Source organism: Hippocampus bargibanti, linkage group LG04 (assembly GCF_051943395.1).
Source record: "Hippocampus bargibanti isolate YZ-2025 linkage group LG04, ASM5194339v1, whole genome shotgun sequence".
Taxonomy (NCBI): domain Eukaryota; kingdom Metazoa; phylum Chordata; class Actinopteri; order Syngnathiformes; family Syngnathidae; genus Hippocampus; species Hippocampus bargibanti.
Window position 1 is genome coordinate 1,586,479 of NC_142737.1, and position 23,522 is coordinate 1,610,000.

General features: G+C 39.1%; 1 protein-coding gene and 3 non-coding genes across 8 annotated transcripts in view; all 4 read right to left on the reverse strand.

Moving 5' to 3' along the window:
* Window positions 1-9,091: 9,091 nt before the first annotated feature.
* Window positions 9,092-9,163, reverse strand: trnaa-cgc (transfer RNA alanine (anticodon CGC)). The gene has a single exon. It is a non-coding gene; the product is annotated as a tRNA-Ala (tRNA).
* A 660-nt stretch (window positions 9,164-9,823) lies between these two features.
* Window positions 9,824-9,895, reverse strand: trnaa-cgc (transfer RNA alanine (anticodon CGC)). The gene has a single exon. It is a non-coding gene; the product is annotated as a tRNA-Ala (tRNA).
* A 1,646-nt stretch (window positions 9,896-11,541) lies between these two features.
* trnaa-cgc (transfer RNA alanine (anticodon CGC)) lies at window positions 11,542-11,613 on the reverse strand. Its single transcript has one exon. It is a non-coding gene; the product is annotated as a tRNA-Ala (tRNA).
* A 2,226-nt stretch (window positions 11,614-13,839) lies between these two features.
* Window positions 13,840-23,522, reverse strand: part of LOC148898673 (uncharacterized) — a 39,969-nt gene continuing 30,286 nt past the window's right edge. For 2 of the 5 annotated variants that reach the window (XM_088995424.1, XM_088995422.1), the window contains 5 exons: window positions 19,150-19,269; window positions 16,270-16,347; window positions 14,572-14,691; window positions 14,264-14,479; window positions 13,840-14,152 (listed from right to left, as the gene is read on the reverse strand). In XM_088995424.1, the coding sequence (XP_088851550.1) occupies window positions 13,920-14,152; window positions 14,264-14,479; window positions 14,572-14,691; window positions 16,270-16,347; window positions 19,150-19,207 (705 nt within the window). In that variant the 5' untranslated portion in view covers window positions 19,208-19,269 and the 3' untranslated portion in view covers window positions 13,840-13,919. Of the gene's footprint in view, window positions 14,153-14,263; window positions 14,480-14,571; window positions 14,692-16,269; window positions 16,348-19,149; window positions 19,270-19,966; window positions 20,024-23,522 lie in introns of all 5 variants that reach the window. The other 3 variants (XM_088995427.1, XM_088995425.1, XM_088995426.1) reach the window with 3 other exon arrangements.

Below are 23,522 nucleotides of genomic sequence, written 5' to 3' on the forward strand. Positions count from 1 at the left end.
AAGAAAAAGGAAGCCTTGACTCTTGCACAATTCACAACAGGAAGTGGTCATACTTCCTGTTGTTTAAAAAAAAAACTTCCAGCCAATGACAGATCGTTGTTAACCCTTCCCCCTTTCTCCCATTGGTTGGAAAGACTTCCTGGTTCTTGTATACAAGACATTGGAACTGCAACTCATTATTTTTGTTTTAGTTTGCTTTTAAAGTCTTTTTTTTCCCCCCGGGTGTTCTTTTCAAGTGTGTTTGACTTTTCTTTTAGGAATTAATTCTGATTATTTATTTAAATTAAGCACAGAGGTGACGGCTGAGGAGGTAAGCACACGATTTGGGGGGGGGGGGGCTCTCCTTTGTTGTTTTGTGTTAAAAGCTCAGGTGATGACGAGGAGAATAACGACAATTAAAAAAAAAAAAAGTGACGACCACGATATTGTTTAAGACAAGACGGCAATATTTATTATTTGTAAACTTGATGGAGTCGCAGTGCCATGTAATCACATGTTGTAAATAAATAAACAGGATCTTCAACCAGATCGCATGGCGTCGCATTGTCACACTCATGACACAAAATGGTTGACGGTGACCGACCCCCTAACCACCGAAACTAATGCGTTTTTTTCGATATAACGCAATATATGGACTGGTGACCCCGACGTGATCCAGTGCACACACGACTGACTGGAGTACAGTGGGACCTTGGCTTACAAACTTAATTGGTTCCCAGACAGAGTGTGTAAAGCGAAAAGTGTGTATCCCAAAATTTAATTTCCCATAGGAAACCATTAAAATGAGAATAATCCGTTCCCAGGTCCCCATAAAACAATTTTCTACATTCTAATTTTCTAAGCCTTAAAGGACAACCGACGTCACTTTTTTGTTTTTTGACTGACATCAGAAAAACGTTTTATAGCATCTAAAATACCCAAAACGGAGATAATTTTAGTCAAATGAAAAACACCAATAAAAATGACTTCCACACTCTGCAAAAAAATTGAGCTGCGAATTGGGCATTTTCAGAAAGTCCCGCCCCCCAGTTCGTGACGTCACGCCAAGACGTCTTGCATTGCTAGTGAATCAAAACAATGGCTTCAGATTCCGAGAATATGCTTTCTTGTTACACATCCAGCTATTGAATATGATTCAAATAGTTCTGAAGAAGAACGCATACATGTTTGCAATCGATTAAATAATGTATTCCTTACATGGAGCTTTGTCGCCCTCTTCTGCTTCTTTTTGGTCAAGTTTTCAGGACAAACAAGTACAGTAAAATGCATTGACGTGATTGAAGGACAGCTACAATATGTCTTTTTGTCGGTCAAGGGGGGGGGGGTCCTAAAGTGATGTCACGTACGGACTCGTCAGAAACTCAAAAACAAGACTTCCGGAATATTCAGCGCGAGTCTTAAAACGTAAAATATAGCTATAAGCGGTGGAATCTTATTAAAATACGTTCAGTAGAAGTCATTTGAAGCCAGTTTTACAAATTATGGACACAACTTGTCCGGAGACGTCGGTTGTCCTTTAAAGCACCATGTAAATCTATATGTATTGTATTGTAATTCAAATTGAACATGAAATGGGCATTTAATGAGTGAAACAGTTGCAACAGTTTTTTTCTTTGAAAGTTCTGGAAAATGTTGAGCTTTTAGCGAAAATTCAATTTTCACTTGTTTTATTCTTTTCAAGGTTCTCCTTCCCTTCCCTTTCGCCGTCTTACTTTTGTTCGTGCTCCGTTTCAGTCCGCAAAGTCTGGTCACTCTCCATCCGGGGTGTCCAGGTGACTAATGGAATGGTACCACAACAATGCGCCATTGTGTTTGATTGTGATTGTGATCCTCCTACTCCCTGCCTTGGCCGCTCTTCTCTCTATTTTTCCTGCACTGGCGTAAAGAAGGCCCGATGAATGGATGGGGAAACGCACCATGTGAGCGCCATGAAAGAGTGGAAATGTAGAACAACAAGGAACGAGGCGGCTGATGATGGATAATGGGATAATGGCGCTAAAAGGAAATCAATCATGTTAGCCATATGTCCTTTCCTTTTGCGTGTCTGCGCTTAACTGGGAAAAACAGGACGGAGTTAGCTCACAAAACGGCGTTAGCTCAAAAAAGGGAGTTTGCCCACAAAACGGAGTTAGCCCACAAAATGGAGTTAGTCCAAAAAATGGAGTTAGCCTACAAAATGGAGTCAACTCATAAAACGGAGTTAGCTCACAAAATGAAGTTAGCTCAAAAAAACGGTGTTAGCCCACAAAATGGAGTTAGCTCACAAAATGGAGTTAATCTAAAAAATGGAGTTAGCCCACAAAATGCCCACAAAACTCATAAAACGGAGTTAGCTCACAAAATGAAGTTAGCTAAAAAAAACGGCGTTAGCCCACAAAATGGAGTTAGCTCACAAAATGGAGTCAACTCATAAAACGGAGTTAGCTCACAAAATGAAGTTAGCTAAAAAAACGGCATTAGCCCACAAAATGGAGTTAGCTCACAAAATGGAGGTAGTCCAAAAAATGGAGTTGGCCCACAAAATGGAGTCAACTCATAAAACGGAGTTAGCTCACAAAATGAAGTTAGCTCAAAAAAACGGCGTTAGCCCACAAAATGGAGTCAACTCATAAAACGGAGTTAGCTCACAAAATGAAGTTAGCTCAAAAAAACGGTGTTAGCCCACAAAACGGAGTTAAATCACAAAACGGAGTTAGCCCACAAAATGGAGTCAACTCATAAAACAGAGTTATCTCACAAAATGAAGTTAGCTCAAAAAAACGGTGTTAGCCCACAAAATGGAGTTAAATCACAAAACGGAGTTAGCTCACAAAATGGAGTTAGCTCAAAAAAGCGGAGTTAGCTAAAAAAAAAACGGTTAGCCCACAAAACGGAGTTAAATCACAAAACGGAGTTAGCTCACAAAAAGGAGTTAGCTAAAAAAACGGAGTTAGCTAAAAAAAACGGTTAGCCCACAAAACGGAGTTAGCTCACAAAATGGAGTTAGCTAAAAAAACGGAGTTAGCTAAAAAAACGGTTAGCCCACAAAACGGTGTTACATCACAAAACGGAGTTAGCTCACAAAATGGAGTTAGCTAAAAAAAAACGGAGTTAGCTAAAAAAAAACGGTTAGCCCACAAAACGGAGTTAAATCACAAAACGGAGTTAGCTCACAAAATGGAGTTAGCTAAAAAAAACGGAGTTAGCTAACAAAAAAAACGGTTACCCACAAAACGGCGTTAAATCACAAAATGGAGTTAGCTAAAAAAAATGGAGTTAGCTAAAAAAATGACGGTTAGCCCACAAAACGGCGTTAAATCACAAAACGGAGTTAGCTCACAAAATGGAGTTAGCCCACAAAATGGAGTTAGCCTACAAAATGGAGTTAGCTCAAGAAATGGAGCGAGCCCACAAAATGGAGTTAGCCCACAAAACAAAGTTAGCACACAAAATGGATTTAAATCACAAAACAGAGTTAGCCCACAAAATCACCCCCCGGCCAATAAAAAAAGAGGAGGATGAGAATAGGATGTAAAAGAAGAGGAGCGCATAAAAGGCCGTGGAGATGGTGAGTAACGCGCGCTCAGTGTTTCAGGGGGCGGAATCGATGCTTGATGAATGGTAATTCCCTTGCCCCTGGCGGGTGGGCGGGGCTAAAGCCAACACTTCCTGCTCAAATTGATCGGGGGCCTCGGCACCAAGGGCGCGTTAACATTGCTCACGCCCAATTACTCATCGGCGCAACGCCGCTAATGAACTTGACCGAGCTCTGCAAGCAGAGCGCAAACATGTATTTATTTTTTTTTTGTCGATGCACAACAAAATCCCCAAAACAAATCCGACTCTCATTTAACTCTTGTTGATTTCCCCTGTAAACATGAATAATTGACATTATTGGAACTTTCTTGACAAAATGCTATTTTGACACCATTTCAACAGGCACAATTAAAATGACACAAAAGCTTTTTATTTCATTACTTATCAAGCTAGCTATCTATCTCGCTAGCTATCTATTTACTATCTATTAGCTGGCTAGCTCGCTAGTTGAGCCAAAGATAGTGACTGTGGGTACCAGGTAGCAAGGACCTCCATCTACAACATTAATAGCCTCTTCTAAAAAAAAAAATCTATTGGCTATCTATTAGCTAGCTAGCTAACTTTCTATCTATTTGAAATACTTCTGGGTTGAGTGAACGCTGGCGCGTGTGGCTGCCGCTGCTCACCCGCAGAAAAACTTATCCTGTGACTGTAAAGTGACCTTGACAGTTTTGAAAGGTGCTTATAAATGAAATGTATTATTATTATTATTATTATTATTATTATTATTATTATTCACTGCCCGACAATGTGCAAAAATGTGTCCAATCCAGTGCCAGGGTTTTTGTCATATTCACTCAAATTCCAGGACCCAAATAATATTGAGTTTCAGGACTACATCAGTATTCAATAAAGCGTAAGAATACTTAGATTATCTTATTTCATCAGAAAAAAAAGAGTTAATTCCTAAATATTATGGGTTTGAAGTTATATGAGCTTGAAATGGAGGCAGATGTATAAAATACAATAAACACATTGGTTTATATAGCGCTTTAACAACAGGTTCGCTAACAATGGAAAAAAAGGGGCAATGGCGCCTCCTTGTATCTATCTTTTTAGCTATCTATTAGCTAGCTGGCTAGCTGGCTGGCTATCTATTAGCTGGCTAGTTAGTTGGCTGCCTCTCTATTAGCGATATTTTCGGACATCATCGGGAAAAAGGGGTGAGTAGTTGTCTTTTTTTTTTTTTTTTTTCGAGTTCGGATTTTAAAAAAAAGTGGAGAGTGTACCGTTTATGGGATGGATTGTCGCCATGGCTATTGTGTGTCGATTTGTGCGCCTGTCCCCAGTTTTTATTGTCACTGCAAGTCAAGTGCGAGCTTCTATCTGTTACCTTTACAACCCCATTCCCTGTACCCCCCTCGCTATCTTATTTTTTTTTATCCGAATCAATCGGTCGCTTCTTTTGAATTGGTGCCATTCCTCTCATCGGTTCGCTTTTACGGGTGTTTTTTGAAGCGGGCTTGCCTGGAACTGTTGCTACCCTGCAACCTGGCAGATTCTTTTCGCCAAAATGTGACCTTGTCGGGCTTGACTTATTAAAAGTTTACGGTTTTAATGAGATGGTAACCGAAAAAAAAAGGGAGAATAGGACTAAAACAAACAGTGGCAGGCCGTGATTTTATCGCTAGGCCTTCAGTAGTGCTATGTCGGAATCAATCTAGATGGGGATTAAAATGTGGTGTGATTGACTACAAGTCCACTAGAGGGTGCCATTATTCCGGATGATTTTCGTCTTTAGATGCTTGCTACGTTGATGCAAATTAGCATAGTTTTGGGCATTTTTTTTATCTTTTTGGGTGGGTCAATTTACGTGAAACAAGTCAGAGTCTGAATTTTCAAAAACTTTCAATAATCTCTGGAAATTACAGTGATACCTGTTGCTTACTAACTTAATTGGTTCCCATACAGTGTGTAAGGCGAAAAGCGTCTATCCCAAAAATTAATTTCCCGTAGGAAACCATTAAAATAAGAATAATCCGTTCCCAGGTCCCCTTAAAATTGAAATTTATACTTTCTAGTTTTCTAAGCCTTTAAACGACACAAAATATACCTTATTTTACGTATAATAAATATGCGATGGTATTATAATTAAAGAAATAAACTGTACTATATAATAAAGTGGTTTTATTGACCTTTGTGATGGTCGTTGATGGCTTGATGGAACGGAGTGGCCGGTTTCATCAGCATTAAACACTTGATGAGGAACGTAGCCTTCTTCTTTTACAATCTTGAGGAACGATCCCTTGGAGGTGCTTTCTCTGCCATAATTTTACCTTGTTCCTCATCAATTGTGTTCTGTTTAGCTGGGTTGATAGCTTTTTGCATCAAGTGTACAGGTGGCTTGTGCGAGTAATTTGTGGAGACCGATTGATAGGACTATACATGGTTGTTTTTTTCGGCTGAAAACGCCTTACAATACCTGGTCGTTTTTTTCGGACTAAAACACCTTACTATACATAGTCATTTTTTCGGGTTAAAAACGCCTTACTATACATGGTCGTTTTTTTATTGCTAAAAACGCTTTACTATATATGGTTGATTTTTCTCGCTACAAACACCTTAATATGCATGGTCATTTTTTTCACGCTTAAAACGCCTTACTATTCATGGTCATTTTTCACGCTAAAACGCCTTACTATACATCGTCGTTTTATCGGCTAAAAACGCCTTACTATATGTGGTCGGTTTTTTTTCGCACTAAAAACGCCTTACTATACATGGTCGTTTTTTTCACGCTAAAAACGCCTTACTATACATGGTCGTTTTATCAGCTAAAAACGCCTTACAATACATGGTCGTTTTTTTCACGCTAAAAACGCCTTACTATACATGGTCGTTTTATCAGCTAAAAACGGCTTACTATACATGGTCGTTTTTTTTCACGCTAAAAACGCCTTTCTATTCATGGTCATTTTTCGCGCTAAAACGCCTTACTATACATGGTTGTTTTTTTCACGCTAAAAACGCCTTACTATACATGGTCGTTTTATCGGCTAAACATGCCTTACTATACATGGTAGTTTTTTTTGCGCTAAAACGCCTTCCTATACATGGTCGTTTTTTCACGCTAAAAATGCCTTACTATACATGGTCGTTTTTTTCACGCTAAAAACGCCTTACTATACATGGTCGTTTTTTCGCGCTAAAAATGCCTTACTAGACATGGTCGTTTTTTTCACGCTAAAAACGCCTTACTATACATGGTCGTTTTTTCACGCTAAAAACGCCTTACTATACATGGTCGTTTTATCGGCTAAAAAGGCCTTACTATATGTGGTCGGTTTTTTTTCGCACTAAAAACGCCTTACTATACATGGTGGTTTTTTTCACGCTAAAAACGCCTTACTATACATGGTCGTTTTATCAGCTAAAAACGCCTTACTATACATGGTCGTTTTTTTCACGCTAAAAACGCCTTTCTATTCATGGTCGTTTTTCGCGCTAAAACGCCTTACTATATATGGTTGTTTTTTTCACGCTAAAAACGCCTTACTATACATGGTCGTTTTATCGGCTAAAAACGCCTTACTATACATGGTCGTTTTTTTCGCGCTAAAAACGGCTTACTATACATGGTCGTTTTATCGGCTAAAAACGCCTTACTATACATGGTCGTTTTTTCGCGCTAAAAACGCCTTACTATACATGGTCGTTTTATCGGCTAAAAACGCCTTACTATACATGGTCGTTTTTTTGCGCTAAAAACGCCTTACTATACATGGTCGTTTTATCGGCTAAAAACGCCTTACTATACATGGTCGTTTTTTCGTGCTAAAAACGCCTTACTATACATGGTCGTTTTATCGGCTAAAAACGCCTTACTATACATGGTAGTTTTTTTTGCGCTAAAAACGCCTTACTATACATGGTCGTTTTTTCGCGCTAAAAACGCCTTACTATACATGGTCGTTTTATCGGCTAAAAACGCCTTACTATACATGGTCGTTTTTTCGTGCTAAAAACGCCTTACTATACATGGTCGTTTTATCGGCTAAAAACGCCTTACTATACATGGTCGTTTTTTCGCGCTAAAAACGCCTTACTATACATGGTCGTTTTTTCGCGCTAAAAACGCCTTACTATACATGGTCGTTTTATCGGCTGAAAACGCCTTACTATACATGGTTGTTTTTTTTACGCTAAAAACGCCTTACTATACATGGTCGTATTATCGGCTAAAAACGCCTTACTATACATGGTCGTTTTTTCACGCTAAAAACGCCTTACTATACATGGTCGTTTTTACGCGCTAAAACGCCTTACTACACATGGTCGTTTATTTTTTCACGCTAAAAACGCCTTACCATATATGGTCGTTTTTCACGCTAAAACACCTGATTATACATAGTCGTTTTTTTCACGCTAAAAACGCCTTACTATAAATGGTCGTTTTATCGGCTAAAAACGCCTTAGTATACATAGTCGTTTTTTCGCGCTAAAAACGCCTTACTATACATGGTTGTTTTTTTTACGCTAAAAACGCCTTACTACACATGGTCGTTTTTTCGCGCTAAAAACGCCTTACTATACATGGTTGTTTTTTTCACGCTAAAAACGCCTTACTATACATGGTCGTTTTTACGCGCTAAAAACGCCTTACTATACATGGTTGTTTTTTTCACGCTAAAAACGCCTTACTATACATGGTCGTTTTTCTCACGCTAAAAACGCCTTACTATACATGGTCGTTTTTACGCGCTAAAAACGCCTTACTATACATGGTCGTTTTTTCGCGCTAAAAATGCCTTACTATACATGGTTTTTTTTTAACGCTAAAAACGCCTTACTACACATGGTCGTTTTTTCGCGCTAAAAACACCTTACCATAAACGATCGTTTTTTCGCGCAACCTTTAATAGTCCCACTATGAGGAAATTTGTAAAAATCCCACATGGAGATGCCGGGGATTGTACCCAGGACCTCATACATGCGAAGCATGCGCCCTATCACTGAGCTACATCCCCGTTGAAAGGACACGAAAACGCCCTAATATACATGGTTGGTATTTTTTTCACGTTAAAAACGCCTTACTATACATGGTCGTTTTTTTTTCGCACTAAAAACGCCTTACTATGCATGGTCGTTTTTTTCACGCTAAAAACGCCTTACTATACAGGGTCGTTTTTTCGCGCTAAAAATGCCTTACTATACATGGTCGTTTTTACGCGCTAAAACGCCTTACTACACATGGTCGTTTATTTTTTCACGCTAAAAACGCCTTACCATATATGGTCGTTTTTCACGCTAAAACACCTGATTATACATAGTCGTTTTTTTCACGCTAAAAACGCCTTACTATAAATGGTCGTTTTATCGGCTAAAAACGCCTTAGTATACATGGTCGTTTTTTCGCGCTAAAAACGCCTTACTATACATGGTTGTTTTTTTTACGCTAAAAACGCCTTACTACACATGGTCGTTTTTTCGCGCTAAAAACGCCTTACCATAAATGATCGTTTTTTCGCGCAACCTTTAATAGTCCCACTATGAGGACATTTGTAAAAATCCCACATGGAGATGCCGGGGATTGTACCCAGGACCTCATACATGCGAAGCATGCGCCCTACCACTGAGCTACATCCCCGTTGAAAGGACACGAAAACGCCCTAATATACATGGTTGGTATTTTTTTCACGCTAAAAACGCCTTACTATACATGGTCGTTTTTTTTTTTCGCACTAAAAACGGCTTACTATGCATGGTCGTTTTTTCGCGCTAAAAATGCCTTACTATACATGGTTGTTTTTTTACGCTAAAAACGCCTTACTATACATGGTCGTTTTTTCGCGCTAAAAATGCCTTACTATACATGGTTGTTTTTTTACGCTAAAAACGCCTTACTATACATGGTCGTTTTTTCGCGCTAAAAATGCCTTACTATACATGGTTGTTTTTACGCGCTAAAACGCCTTACTACACATGGTCGTTTATTTTTTCACGCTAAAAACGCCTTACCATATATGGTCGTTTTTCACGCTAAAACACCTGATTATACATAGTCGTTTTTTTCACGCTAAAAACGCCTTACTATAAATGGTCGTTTTATCGGCTAAAAACGCCTTAGTATACATGGTCGTTTTTTCGCGCTAAAAACGCCTTACTATACATGGTTGTTTTTTTTACGCTAAAAACGCCTTACTACACATGGTCGTTTTTTCGCGCTAAAAACGCCTTACCATAAATGATCGTTTTTTCGCGCAACCTTTAATAGTCCCACTATGAGGACATTTGTAAAAATCCCACATGGAGATGCCGGGGATTGTACCCAGGACCTCATACATGCGAAGCATGCGCCCTACCACTGAGCTACATCCCCGTTGAAAGGACACGAAAACGCCCTAATATACATGGTTGGTATTTTTTTCACGCTAAAAACGCCTTACTATACATGGTCGTTTTTTTTTTTCGCACTAAAAACGGCTTACTATGCATGGTCGTTTTTTCACGCTAAAAATGCCTTACTATACATGGTCGTTTTTTTCACGCTAAAAACGCCTTACTATACAGGGTCGTTTTTTCGCGCTAAAAATGCCTTACTATACATGGTCGTTTTTTTCACGCTAAAAACGCCTTACTATACATGGTCGTTTTTTCGCGCTAAAAATGCCTTACTATACATGGTCGTTTTTACGCGCTAAAACGCCTTACTACACATGGTCGTTTATTTTTTCACGCTAAAAACGCCTTACCATATATGGTCGTTTTTCACGCTAAAACACCTGATTATACATAGTCGTTTTTTTCACGCTAAAAACGCCTTACTATAAATGGTCGTTTTATCGGCTAAAAACGCCTTAGTATACATGGCCGTTTTTTCACGCTAAAAATGCCTTACTATACATGGTTGTTTTTTTTACGCTAAAAACGCCTTACTACACATGGTCGTTTTTTCGCGCTAAAAACGCCTTACTATACATGGTTGTTTTTTTCACGCTAAAAACGCCTTTCTATTCATGGTCGTTTTTCTCACGCTAAAAACGCCTTACTATAAATGGTCGTTTTTACGCGCTAAAAACGCCTTACTATACATGGTCGTTTTTTCGCGCTAAAAATGCCTTACTATACATGTTTTTTTTTTTTTTACGCTAAAAACGCCTTACTACACATGGTCGTTTTTTCGCGCTAAAAACGCCTTACCATATATGGTCGTTTTTTCACGCTAAAAACGCCTTACTATACATGGTCGTTTTATCGGCTAAAAACGCCTTACTATACATCGTTGTTTTTTTACGCAAAAAACGCCTTACCATATATGGTCGTTTTTTCACGCTAAAAACGCCTTACTATACATGGTCGTTTTATTGGCTAAACATGCCTTACTATACATGGTAGTTTTTTTTTGCGCTAAAACGCCTTACTATACGTGGTCGTTTTTTTCACGCTAAAAACGGCTTACTATACATGGTCGTTTTTTTCGCGCTAAAAATGCCTTACTATACATGGTCGTTTTTTCGCGCTAAAAACGCCTTACTATACATGGTTGTTTTTTTTACGCTAAAAACGCCTTACTACACATGGTCGTTTTTTCGCGCTAAAAACGCCTTACTATACATGGTCGTTTTTTCGCGCTAAAAATGCCTTACTATACATGGTCGTTTTTTCGCGCTAAAAACGCCTTACTACACATGGTCGTTTTTTCGCGCTAAAAACGCCTTACTACACATGGTCGTTTTTTCGCGCTAAAAACGCCTTACTATACATGGTCGTTTTTTAGCGCTAAAAACGCCTTACTACACATGGTCATTTTTTTACGCGAAAAACGCCTTACCATATATGGTCGTTTTTACGCGCTAAAACGCCTTACTACACATGGTCGTTTTTTTTCACGCTAAAAACACCTTACTATACATAGTAATTTTTTGCGCTAAAAACGCCTTACAATACATCGTGGTTTCTCAAGAAGAATTAGAATCATACAACCTTTAATAGTCCCACTATGAGGAAATTTGTAAAAATCCCACATGGAGATGCCGGGGATTGAACCCAGGACCTCATACATGCGAAGCATGCGCTCTACCACTGAGCTACATCCCCGTTGAAAGGTCTTGAAAACGCCCTCCTATACATGGTTGGTATTATTTTTCACGCTATAGACGCCTTACTATATGGTCGTTTTTCGCACTAAAACGCCTTAATATATATACATGGTCGTTTTTTCAGCTAAAAACGCCTTACTATACATGGTCTTTTTTTTCGCGCTAAAAATGCCTTACTATACATGGTCGTTTTTACGCGCTAAAACGCCTTACTATACATGGTCGTTTTTTCACGCTAAAAACGCCTTACTATACATGGTCGTTTTATCGGCTAAAAACGCCTTAGTATACATGGTCGTTTTTTCGCGCTAAAAACGCCTTACTATACATGGTTGTTTTTTTTACGCTAAAAACGCCTTACTATTGTTTTTTTTACGCTAAAAACGCCTTACTACACATGGTCGTTTTTTCGCGCTAAAAACGCCTTACTATACATGGTCGTTTTTTTCACGCTAAATACGCCTTACAATACATGGTTGTTTATGAAGAATTAGAATCATACAACCTTTCATACTCCCACTATGAGGAAATTTGTAAAAATCCCATATGGAGACGCTGGGGATTGAACCCAGGCGCTGTACCACTGAGCGACATCCCCGTAGAAAATGCATGAAAACGCCTTCCTATACATGGTTGTTATTTAGATCTAAAAACATGTTACTTTAACTTTTTCTAACTATACATGGTTGGATTTTTTCGGCTAAAAACGCCTTATATATATATATATATATATATATATATATATATATATATATATATATATAATTTATTATGAGAGTGGAGCCATAAAAATTTGCTACCTTTGTTTTTGCGACGTGTTATGATCGGACGCACAGAGACGGACGGACGGACGGAAGGTTGACGCATTAAAAAGTTGCTTTCCATATCAGCTTGCAGTCACCTTGAAATCACATCAGCCCTGCGCTGGCAACCGATACCATAGCGCAAGAAATATGGAATGCCTTCCTCCTTTTTTTTTTTTTTTTTAAAGACCATCTCTGACCTAGAAAAGAAATTGTATTCACACAAGAAAGGAAGCAGCACTAATTGGCTTTACCTTTTACAGGATATTCTTTCGTGTGTTGTCCTACGGTGTACATTGGCAGTTAAACACAGAGAGAGAGAGAGAGAGAAATTGACATGGAAAGCGCTCGATGCTAATGGTACAAAAAAAGGTAACATCTAGCTATATGCGGTGGAATCTTTGTCAAATACGCTCAGTAGAAGTCATTTGAAGCGATTCTACAAATTATGGACACAACTTGTCCGGAGACGTCGGTTGTCCTTTAAAGAAAAAAAGAAACGTCGACAGGAACCACGAAAGGAGGGGTCTAACGGGGGGGGGGGGGGGGGGGGGGTACTGACAGATCTAATTAGCCCGCAGCCCATTAGCTTAGTGTTAATTGGATGATTTATTGTCCCGCGGGAGAAAGTGACAGTCAATTGATGCTGATTGCCTTCGAATGGAGTTGCGCCGCTGATATTTGTACAAAGTTTAACAGGGAGCTGCTGTAGGACAGAAGTGATGTGGTGAAAGGAGGGCAATTTAGTCATGATCCGGGCTGAGGAATTTTGGACAAGTTTGTGGAGAAAACTTCACCCCATCTGCGTACTTCCACCAATATCAATCGTCTTTGCTTCCACCAACTTGCACCAATATCAATCGGCTTTGCCTCGTCTCTCACTCCTCACACCACTGCTATCCTCATTCATAGTCTTGTCACCTCCCGGATTGACTATTGCAATTCATTTCTCTTTGGTGTTCCTCAGAGACTTCTCCACAAACTTCAACTGGTCCTGAATTCTTCAGCCCGGATCATCACCAGAACCTCATCCTTTCACCACATCAACCCCGTCCTCCAAGAGCTCCACTGGCTCCCGCTCAAATATAGAATCAACTTGAAAATTATTCTTTATACATTTTGCACTATCCATAACCTTGCCCCTCCATACCTATCTGACCTTTTTCAAATCTCTATTCCTTCTCGTTCCCTCAGATCCTCTTCCTCCCTTCAACTGTTTATGCCCCCCTTGCCCGTCTCAGCACGATGGGGGACAGAGCTTTCAGCTGCTCTGCCCCCAAACCCTGGAACGCCATTGCTACATTCGTAACATGGATTCTCTTCCCACCTCAAAACCCACCGATTTAAAATTGCATTTTCTGTGTCGCTTTCTCGTTTTTATTTATAATTGTATTTTATTGATTATATTGGATTTCAGAAAATCAGAATCAGAACACCTTTATTCGTCCCGCAATGGGGAAATTGGCAGGTATTTGTGATTGCATTTCATTTATTATCATGCCTACTTGCTTGTCGGACTGTCAAGTGTCCTTGGGAGCTTTGACAGGCGGCGAAAATGTATTATTATTATCATTATTAGTATCAAGATGGCGACGACGGCCAGCACCACATAGAGCGTCATGTGCCACCCGCCGCTCACAGTCGGCTCGTTGCACAACACAGTGTTGTTGCAGCAGCGGTTGGCGGGGTCGGCGCATCGGTTTGCCTCTTGACAGCCCAAGGTGGTACCTGTACCTGCAAATCATCCAAAGATAAGGGTATGACGTGGCGTGACGTGACGTGGCGTGACGTGACGTGGCGTGACGTGGCGTGGCGTGACGTGGTTGTCCCGGCCAACAAACTTACCGTTTGCGTTGAAACACTGGTCTCCGTATTTGGGGCAAGTCACTCTGGGGCACGATAACAAATTCCCTGGTTGACATTTGCTCTTGCAGGTAGGACCGCAGCACGAATAGCAATCCATGTTAGCATTGCAAAAATTGCGGTTGCAACAGGATTTGTTTGGCCCAGGCGTGCAGTTTGCTTCGCAGTCCAGTTTGGTGATTTTCTTGGTGGTGTCGTCTGAAACAAGCAAAAACAATCGTCCAAATAAAACAGCACTTTGCTTATCACGTGTCGTCCGTCCGTCCGTCCGTCCGTCAGGTCAAACTCACCCCAGTACTTGACACATTGCTCTCCTCTTTGGCATGATTTAACCTCGCAGGTATAGGAAGGGTTCTTCAAGCAAGACTTACAATTCTCCTCGCCACTGCATTCGTGGCAAACGAGTTTTCCTGCGGGAGCGTAGACGAAAAAAATAATCATATTATTCATAATAATAATCATCCATTTCATTTCAAAACGCCTTTCAAAACTCCCAAGGTCACTTTACAGTCACAGGATACGTTTTTCTGTGGGTGAGCAGTGGAAGTAACTCGGAAGTAACTCAAATAGATAGAAAGCTAGTTAATATATAGCTAATGGCTAGCCAGCTAGATAACTAGCCAGATAGATAGCTCAACCAGGAAGTATCTCAAATAGATAGAAAGCTAGTTAATATATAGCTAATGGCTAGCCAGCTAGATAACAAGCTAGATAGATAGCTAATAGCTAACTAGATAGCTAAAATATAGCTAGCGAGACAGATCATAATCATAAAAATAATAATAATACATTTCATTTCTAAGCGCCTTTCAAAACTCCCAAGGTCACTTTACAGTCACAGGATACGTTTTTCTGTGGGTGAGCAGTGAAAGCCACAGGCCCCAGCGTTCACTCAACCTGATAGATAGAAAGCTGGTTAATACATAGCTAATAGCTAGCCAGCTAAATAACTAGCCAGATAGATAGCTCAACCCGGAAATAAATCGAATAGATAGAAAGCTAGTTAATATATAGCTAATGGCTAGCCAGCTAAATAACTAGCCAGATAGATAGCTCAACGCGGAAGTAAATCGAATAGATAGAAAGCTAGTTAATATATAGCTAATGGCTAGCCAGCTAGATAACAAGCCAGATAAATAGCTAATACTTTAGCAAAACTAGATAGCTAAAATATAGCCAGCTAGACAGATAATAATCATAAAAATAATAATACATTTCATTTATAAGCGCCTTTCCTGCTGGAGCGAAGACGACCAAATAATAATATTAATCATAATAATAATAATCCATTTCATTTCTAAGCGCCTTTCAAAACTCCCAAGGTCACTTGATAGTCACAGGATACGTTTTTTTTCTGTGGGTGAGCAGTGTAAGTAACTCGGAAGTAAATCAAATAGATAGAAAGCTAGTTAATATATAGATAATGGCTAGCCAGCTAGATAATTAGCCAGATAGATAGCTAACAGCTAACAAGATAGCTAAAATATAGCCAGCTAGAAAAATAATAATAATAATAATAATACATTTCATTTATAAGCGCATTACAAAACTCACAAGGCCACTTTACAGTCACGTATTATTATTTTTTTGTGGGTCAGCAGCGGCAGCCAAACAAAGACAAAGATTGGCTTTAAGAGTGTAGTGGTCAAAAGGTCAACAATGGACCTCGAAAGAGTGAGCATTCCAAGTTACCTTCGATGAAAAGGTTTCCCCATTTGATCTGGTATCACCTCATTAGCATAACTAAGCCTATGTTGCCCAAGCAGTCTGTTGTACGAACGCTCCAAATTGAACCTCACCCCACCATGGGGCAATCAGGCCAGTCGTAGACCTCATATTCAGGCAGGACAATAGAAGTAATCAATCGGGACAATAGAAGTAATCAGTGTAACCGTAGGGGGTAGTCCTCTGCTTGAGAGCAGGAAACCTTTTCATCGATGGACCACTTCTGTACGACTGAGAGTTTACACAGATGTATTCCAACTTACCGTTGCATAAATCGGTGTTGCAAAAATATGTCATTGTCCCATCGGGGTTATGCTTCAGGAAGCCCTTGCTGGCTGCGTCTGAAACAAGCAAAAAAGAATTCCCCCAAATCAACTAGCGCCTTGCTAATCACGTGTTGTCCGTCTGTTTGTCATGAACATGACGTCAGGCAGAGCAGCGGGAGGGAAGGAGGCCGAACTTAAACCACTCGCATTGTCCCGAGTAGTGATGGTAGTAGTCGTGATAACTATCGATTAGTTATCCATTCGCTAGCTAACTTTATATCTATTTGAGTTATCTAACTATCTTGCTAAGTATCTATGAGTTATGTATTACCTAGATAGCTAACGTCCTACCTATTTGAGTTATTCAACTATCTAGCTAACTACCTGTGAGTTATCTATTAGCTAGCTAGCTAACTTTATTCAACTATCTAGCTAACTACCTATGAGTTATCTATTAGCTAGCTCGCTAACTTTATTCAACTATCTAGCTAACTACCTATGAGTTATCTATTAGCTAGCTAGCTAACTTTCTACGTATTTGAGTTATTCAACTATCTAGCTAACTACATATTAGTTATCTATTAGATAGCTAGCTAACTGTCTACCTATTTGAATTATTTAACTATCTAGCTGACTACCTATGAGTTATCTATTAGCTAGCTAGCTAACTTTCTACCTATTTGAGTTATTCAACTATCCAGCCAACTATCTATGAGTTATCCATTAGCTAGCTAGCTAGCGTCCTACCCATTTGAGTTATTCAACTATCTAGCTAACTATCTATGAGTTATCTATTATCTATCTAGCAAGCTATCTATTAGTTAACGATTAGCTAGCTAACGTTCTGCCTGTTTGGGTTATTCAACTATCTAGCTAACTATGAGTTATCTATTAGCTATATAGCTAGCTAGCTATTAGTTATCTATCAGCTAGCTAGCTAACTTTATATCTATTTGAGTTATTCAACTATCTAGCTAACTATCTATGAGTTTACTTCTTAGTTATCTATTAGCTAGCTAGATAACTCTACCTATTTGAGTTATTCAACTATCTAGCTTAGTATCTATTAGTAATCTATTAGCTATCTAGCCAGCTAGCTATTTGAGTCAGGAAACATATTAGCTATGTATCTATCTATTAGCTATCTACCTAGCTATCTATTAGCTACTAGCTAGCTATCTATTAGGTGCTAACCTTCTACCTATTTGAGTTATTAAACTATCTAGCTAACTATCTAGCTAGCTATCTATTAGGTGCTAACCTTCTACCTATTTGAGTTATTCAACTATCTAGCTAACTATCTATGAGTTATTTTTTAGCTATCTAGCTAGCTATCTATTAGGTATCTATTAGCTAGCTAACATTCTACCTATTTGAGTTATTCAACTAGCTAACTATCTACGAGTTATTTTTTAGCTATCTAGCTAGCTATCTATTAGTTATCTATTAGTGAGATAGCTAATGTAGCTGGCTACAAAGCTAGCGATTTACTATCTATTAGCTAGCTAGTTATCTAGCTAGCTAGCTGCTATGAGTTATCTATTAGCTAGCGAGCTAACTTTCTATTTCAGTTACTTGTGGGTCGAGTGAATGCTGGCGCATCTGGCTGCCGCTGCTCACCCACAGAAAAACTGATCCTGTGACTCTAAAGTGACCTTGACAGTTTTGAAAGGCGCTTAGAAATGAAATTTATTATTATTATTAGATTGGATTTGGATTAGATTTGCCTTTATTAGTCTCGCAGTGGAGAAATTTACATTTCACAGCAAGCAAAGTGATGAAAGGAATGAAAGTAGAAAAACAAAATACAGGAGCTGCTGGAAAGGCAGCCACTCTCGCTGCGCCATCTTACATGACAAATAATATGAGATCACAAAGACAGTTATTCATTCTTAAGCACTTTCTGTACCCTCTTTGTTACATGAAGAAAGAGATGAAAGAGGAGAGGATCAAAGCGTCTTTCCACCAGTGGATCAGTGGATTATTATTATGATTATTATGATTATTATGATTATTATGAATATTAGTATTAGTATTAGTATTACAGTAAAGTCTCGTTATATCGATATCGGTTATATCGATAGTCCCGCTTATTACGATACTATTTCTATGCACGCACGGAGAAAATTACATGCGCGCAGGGTCGGATATATCGATAGTCCCGGTTATATCGATATTTTTCGGACTCCCGAGAATATCGATATAACGAGACTTTACTGTATTAGTATTAGTATAATTATGATTTTATTATTATTATTATGGTTTAAAAGAAGATTATTATTATGATTTTATTATTAGTAGTAGTAGTAGTATTAGTATTAGTATTAGTATTAGTAGTAGTAGTAGTATTTTTAGTATTATTTTTAGTATTAGTATTAGTAATAGCATTAGCATTAGCATTAGCATTAGTATTAGTCAAAGACAAAGTCATCTTTATTGTAATTATAAGTACATTGCATGCTGGGTAAGAGAGGACAGTAATTTCATCTGTGCTGTATGTCATACATATTAGCATATTTGACAATAAAGATGACTTTGACTTTGATTAGTATTATGATTAAGATTATTATTATTATTATTATTATTATGTGTATTTCTTTTGCGTAGATGTCTGCTTTCAGTTTGCAAAACACTTCAATCAATGATCAAGTAAGTACGGAGCAAATGACGTAACCCGCCGGCGCCGCTTCAGGCTCGCTATTCTGAAGGCCCTGAAACATGGCTAGAACTCCACTCTTAGCTTGAATGCTAACTTTGCGGCGGGGCAATCGGGAGGTCAACAATTAATGCGCAAAGACCAACCGCTGCTATTTCGAGCCCGATTATTATTTTTTGGGACTGGTCATCACGTGAACTAGCTAGCACGACTGGCGTTACCTTTCACGCAGAGGATCAGGAAGGACAGCAGGAGGCCAGACCAAGCTTTGCTCATCATCCTGGAGATTCTGGAGTCAAGAAGGATTCGTGGTGAGACGCTTCCGTTTCAGTCGCCTGCAACTTGAGAGTGATTTGCGTTTGCAGTCTCCACCCAAATATCATCAAAGAGCGAACGCCTTGTAAGGCGCCGATTAGCCCTTTTGCTCCTTCGTGACATCATCATAGAGGACCGTCGTCGTGACGACTGGCTTTGTGAGGCGTCATACATCTGGGTTCCTTTGTTGGCTTGCTGATGATCTCTTTTCAATCCATTTTGATTCATCTCTTTTAATGTATTTCCTAATTAGGAACATTGGATTTAGCTTGATTAGTCTGATGGAAGAATAACAAGTTATCATATTTAAAAGTTTCACGCTGTTATTTATGTGTGTGTGTGTGTGTGCGTGTGTGTGTGTGTGTGTGCGCGTGTGTACTCACACTCACTTCTCCGCACACATCCGTATTCTTTGTCTCGCCATTGTGTAAAAATGGCGCTTGTAAAGTGAAATTGTCTTTTATCATTGCCAAAGTTTTTTTTTTTTTTTTTTTAAAAAAAGCACCTCGTGAAAAGTTTTCTTTCTTCGTCTTCCTTCCGGCAGGCAGACATCAAACAAGGGGGAGTTAATGTCATCTCCAGACGTGAAATTCAGATGATTAATTTATCTTTTTTGACAATTTCGTATGTGTGTAGCGGCCCACGGGCACGACTCTATGTGTATCTGTGTGTGTGTGTGTGTGTGTGTGTGTGTGTGTGTGTGTGTGTGTGTGTGTGTGTCACCTGCACTTTCCGCCTTTGCCAATCAGCCCAATTGGATTTTCATTTCGTTTTATATTTCTATAAAAATAGATTGAAAGGGACAAAAAAGAAAGATGACGTTCAGGATGAAAAATATGTATTTCACATTTGTGGCCACTTGACTGAGACTTTTAAATCGTTTCTGTACAAGTTCAGGATTTTAAAAATAATCACATAACGTTGATTTTATAATCGAAAAAAAAGCAGCACATCAATATATATTATAGTGATACCTCGGCTTACGAACTTAATTGCTTTCCAGAAAGAGTCTGTAAGGCCAAAAGTGTGTCATTAGTGCCATTTCAGGAGCTCCAAGAACCGACTCGTTCACGAATGACACATCACTCATTGTGGCGCGCCGTGTGTTTCCCGAAAAATAGTTTGTATGCCAAGATTACATTCTTGCAAATTTAACGTTCATAGGGCAAAAAGTTCATTAGCTAAAGCGTTTGTAAGCCGAGGTATCAGTGTACTTCATGTTTTTGATATTTAGCATTCAATGAGGTTTTGCTTGTCAACTCTCCCAAAGACTTTCAAAGTAAAAGCGCGAAAAAGCTATCGTGAAACTAGCTTTGTCCCCTACGCAGCCTTCTCACCTTTCGCCCTGCCAAGCATCCGTTGAGTGTCTGAACGTCGTCGCGCCTGACGACTCGGAGCCTAAATGGCGCTCAACGGACAGATTGTTGGCAGGCCGGGCGCTAATGGCCGCCGTACAGTCTGCTAAATGCTATTTAGCAGATAGCTTCATCCAAAACGGCTCCGCGCGGCGCACTGAGTGCTTTTATTTTTAGACCGCAGGAAGAAATATGCTCCATTATGACTTTTATGCCAAATCGCTTTAGCGGCACGTAGCCGCATCACATGACCTTGGAACCAGCCAATCACAATCATGAATTAACCAGCGAACGCACCATCGGATGAAGAGACAAATTAAGACATATTATTATACAAAAAAAATCAATAACAGAAAAAAATGTTGACTGACAGACTAACTAACCGATTAACTAGCAATTTTACAAGTGAAAGCTTGACAACCAAATACAGGTAACATCCGACTTACGACCGGCTCGGCTTACGACCACCCGTACTTACGACCACGACCTCCAGACCCCATTTTTACATTTTTAATTCTACACCTGGCACCGCAACGTGCTAGCGGGATGGCAACGCGTACATAATTTTGGCCAGCCAGCCAGCATCTCACTCTCACACAGCAATCGACTGTGTGATGGCACCAGAGTTTGCTAGTCATTTAGCCTCAGAGTCTCTATTCAACATTTTGAATGTATTTCGACTTACAACCATTTTGACTTATATCCGTTTGGTCGGAATGGAACTCGGTCGTAAGTCGTATGTTACCTGTATATAATTTTGCATTTTTTATTTTACATATTAAAAATATATCTAGGTAGCTATCTATTAGCTATCTATCTATTTGACTTATTAACGGGTTGAGTGAACGCTGGCGCATGTGGCTACCGCTGCTCACCCAAAGACAAAAAATGTTTGCTGTGACTGTAAAGTGACCTTGAGAGAACGACCATTTTGACTTACATCCGTTTGGTCGGAACGGAACTCGGTTGTAAGTCGGATGTGACTTGTACCTTGCTAGCTGAACTAGCTAATGGGCGACAGAATAAACAATAACTAACAACAATAACAAGCTAACTAGCAAATGAGATTGCGAATGAATTAACAACAAAATAAAATAGCGTCAAACAAAAACAAATCAGCGAATTAATAAAGTCGTAAATTAACAAATAAGCTTTTTGCTGGTATGTCGTGAAAATTACTTTTATCTTCTAAATGATCACAATTAAAACTAAATATCTTGCCATCATCAAAAAAAATGCATACATACAATAATAATCAACCCTGGGGCTGTTTTTGGATGGTCTCACATGCTCCCACCAACAGTCCCTCCAACACGCGCACATCATAAAATCATAATTTGTCTTAAAACATAATTATCAAGCCCCTGAGGATGTAAGAATTGTCGAGTGTTAATTGCTCTAATCTCCGATAAAGCACTTAGGAGGCACACCAAGGATTTAAATTATCACTCCTCAAAGAGTTCGGGATGACTTTTTATGACGTTACTTCGAGATAATGACTAAGTTTCCCAGCACGCATTAGCATTAGCATTAGCGTTTGTTTAGAAATCAGGAAATGGGGGGAGGGAGGGAATTGGCCCCGCGTGTCAAAAGATATTCAACATTAAGGACAGAAAAGGTTTAGAGTTTTATTTGAATAAATACTAAAAGGACACTTTGGCTAACTGACAAACAAAGTAGCCGAGACGCTAACAAAAACAAAACAAGGCAATGGAGGCTAAGGCGTGATTCAGTTCCTTCGTAGAGGAAGCTAACAAAGGAGATGACGACTGGACTAACAAGCAAGTGAACTCTATTGAGGACAGAAAACGTTTTTGGTTCATTTGAACGAATACTAAATGGACACTTTGGCTAACTGACAAAGTTGCCAAGGTATTAGCAAATATAAAACAAAAAAAACAAGGCAATGCAGGCTAACAAGTGAATCAGTTCCTTCGTAGATTAAGCTAATAAAGTACATGACGAATGAACTTTCCGACTACACAGTCGCTAACAAGCTAGTGAACTCTATTAAGGACGCAAATAGTTTGAGTTTTATTTGAACAAATACTAAAAGGAAACTTTGGCTAACTGACAAACAAAGTAGCCCAGACGCTAACAAAAACAAAACAAGGCAATGCAGGCTAACAAGTGAATCAGTTCCTTCGTAGATTAAGCTAATAAAGTACATGACGAATGAACTTTCCGACTACACGGTCGCTAGCTAGCTAACAAGCTAGTGAACTCTATTAAGGACACAAATAGTTTGAGTTTTATTTGAACAAATACTAAAAGGAAACTTTGGCTAACTGACAAAGTAGCCAAGGAACTCGCAAATAAGAAACAAACAAAAAAAAAAAAAGGCAATGGAGGCTAACGTGTGATTCAGTTCCTTTGTAGATGAAGCTAACAAAGTAGATGATGAATGGACTTTCCGACTACCCATTAGCTAGCTAACTAACAAGCTAGTGTACTCTATTAAGGACACAAATAGTTTCTGTTTTATTTGAACGAATACTAAATGGACACTCAGAAAAAAACGGATCCTGTGACTGTAAAGTGACCTTGAGAGTTTTGAAAGGCGCTTAGAAATGAAATGGATTATTATTAGATAGCTAACTAGATAGTTAACTAAACAGATATATAGCTAACTACAGTAGATAGCTAACTAGATAGATAGCTAACCAGATAGATAGCTAACTAGATAGCTAACTAGATAGATAGATAGCGAACTAGATAGATAGCTAACTAGATAGACTTCCGGGTTGAGTGAACACTGGCGTGTGTGGCTGCCGCTGCTCACCCGCAAAAAAAAATATCCTGTGACTGTAAATTGTCCTTGAGAGATTTGAAAGGCGCTTATAAATGAAATGTATGATCACTATATTATCAATCAAATACTGAAAGGTCACGCGCACTGTCAACAAAGTAGCGCTAGGTTGTAA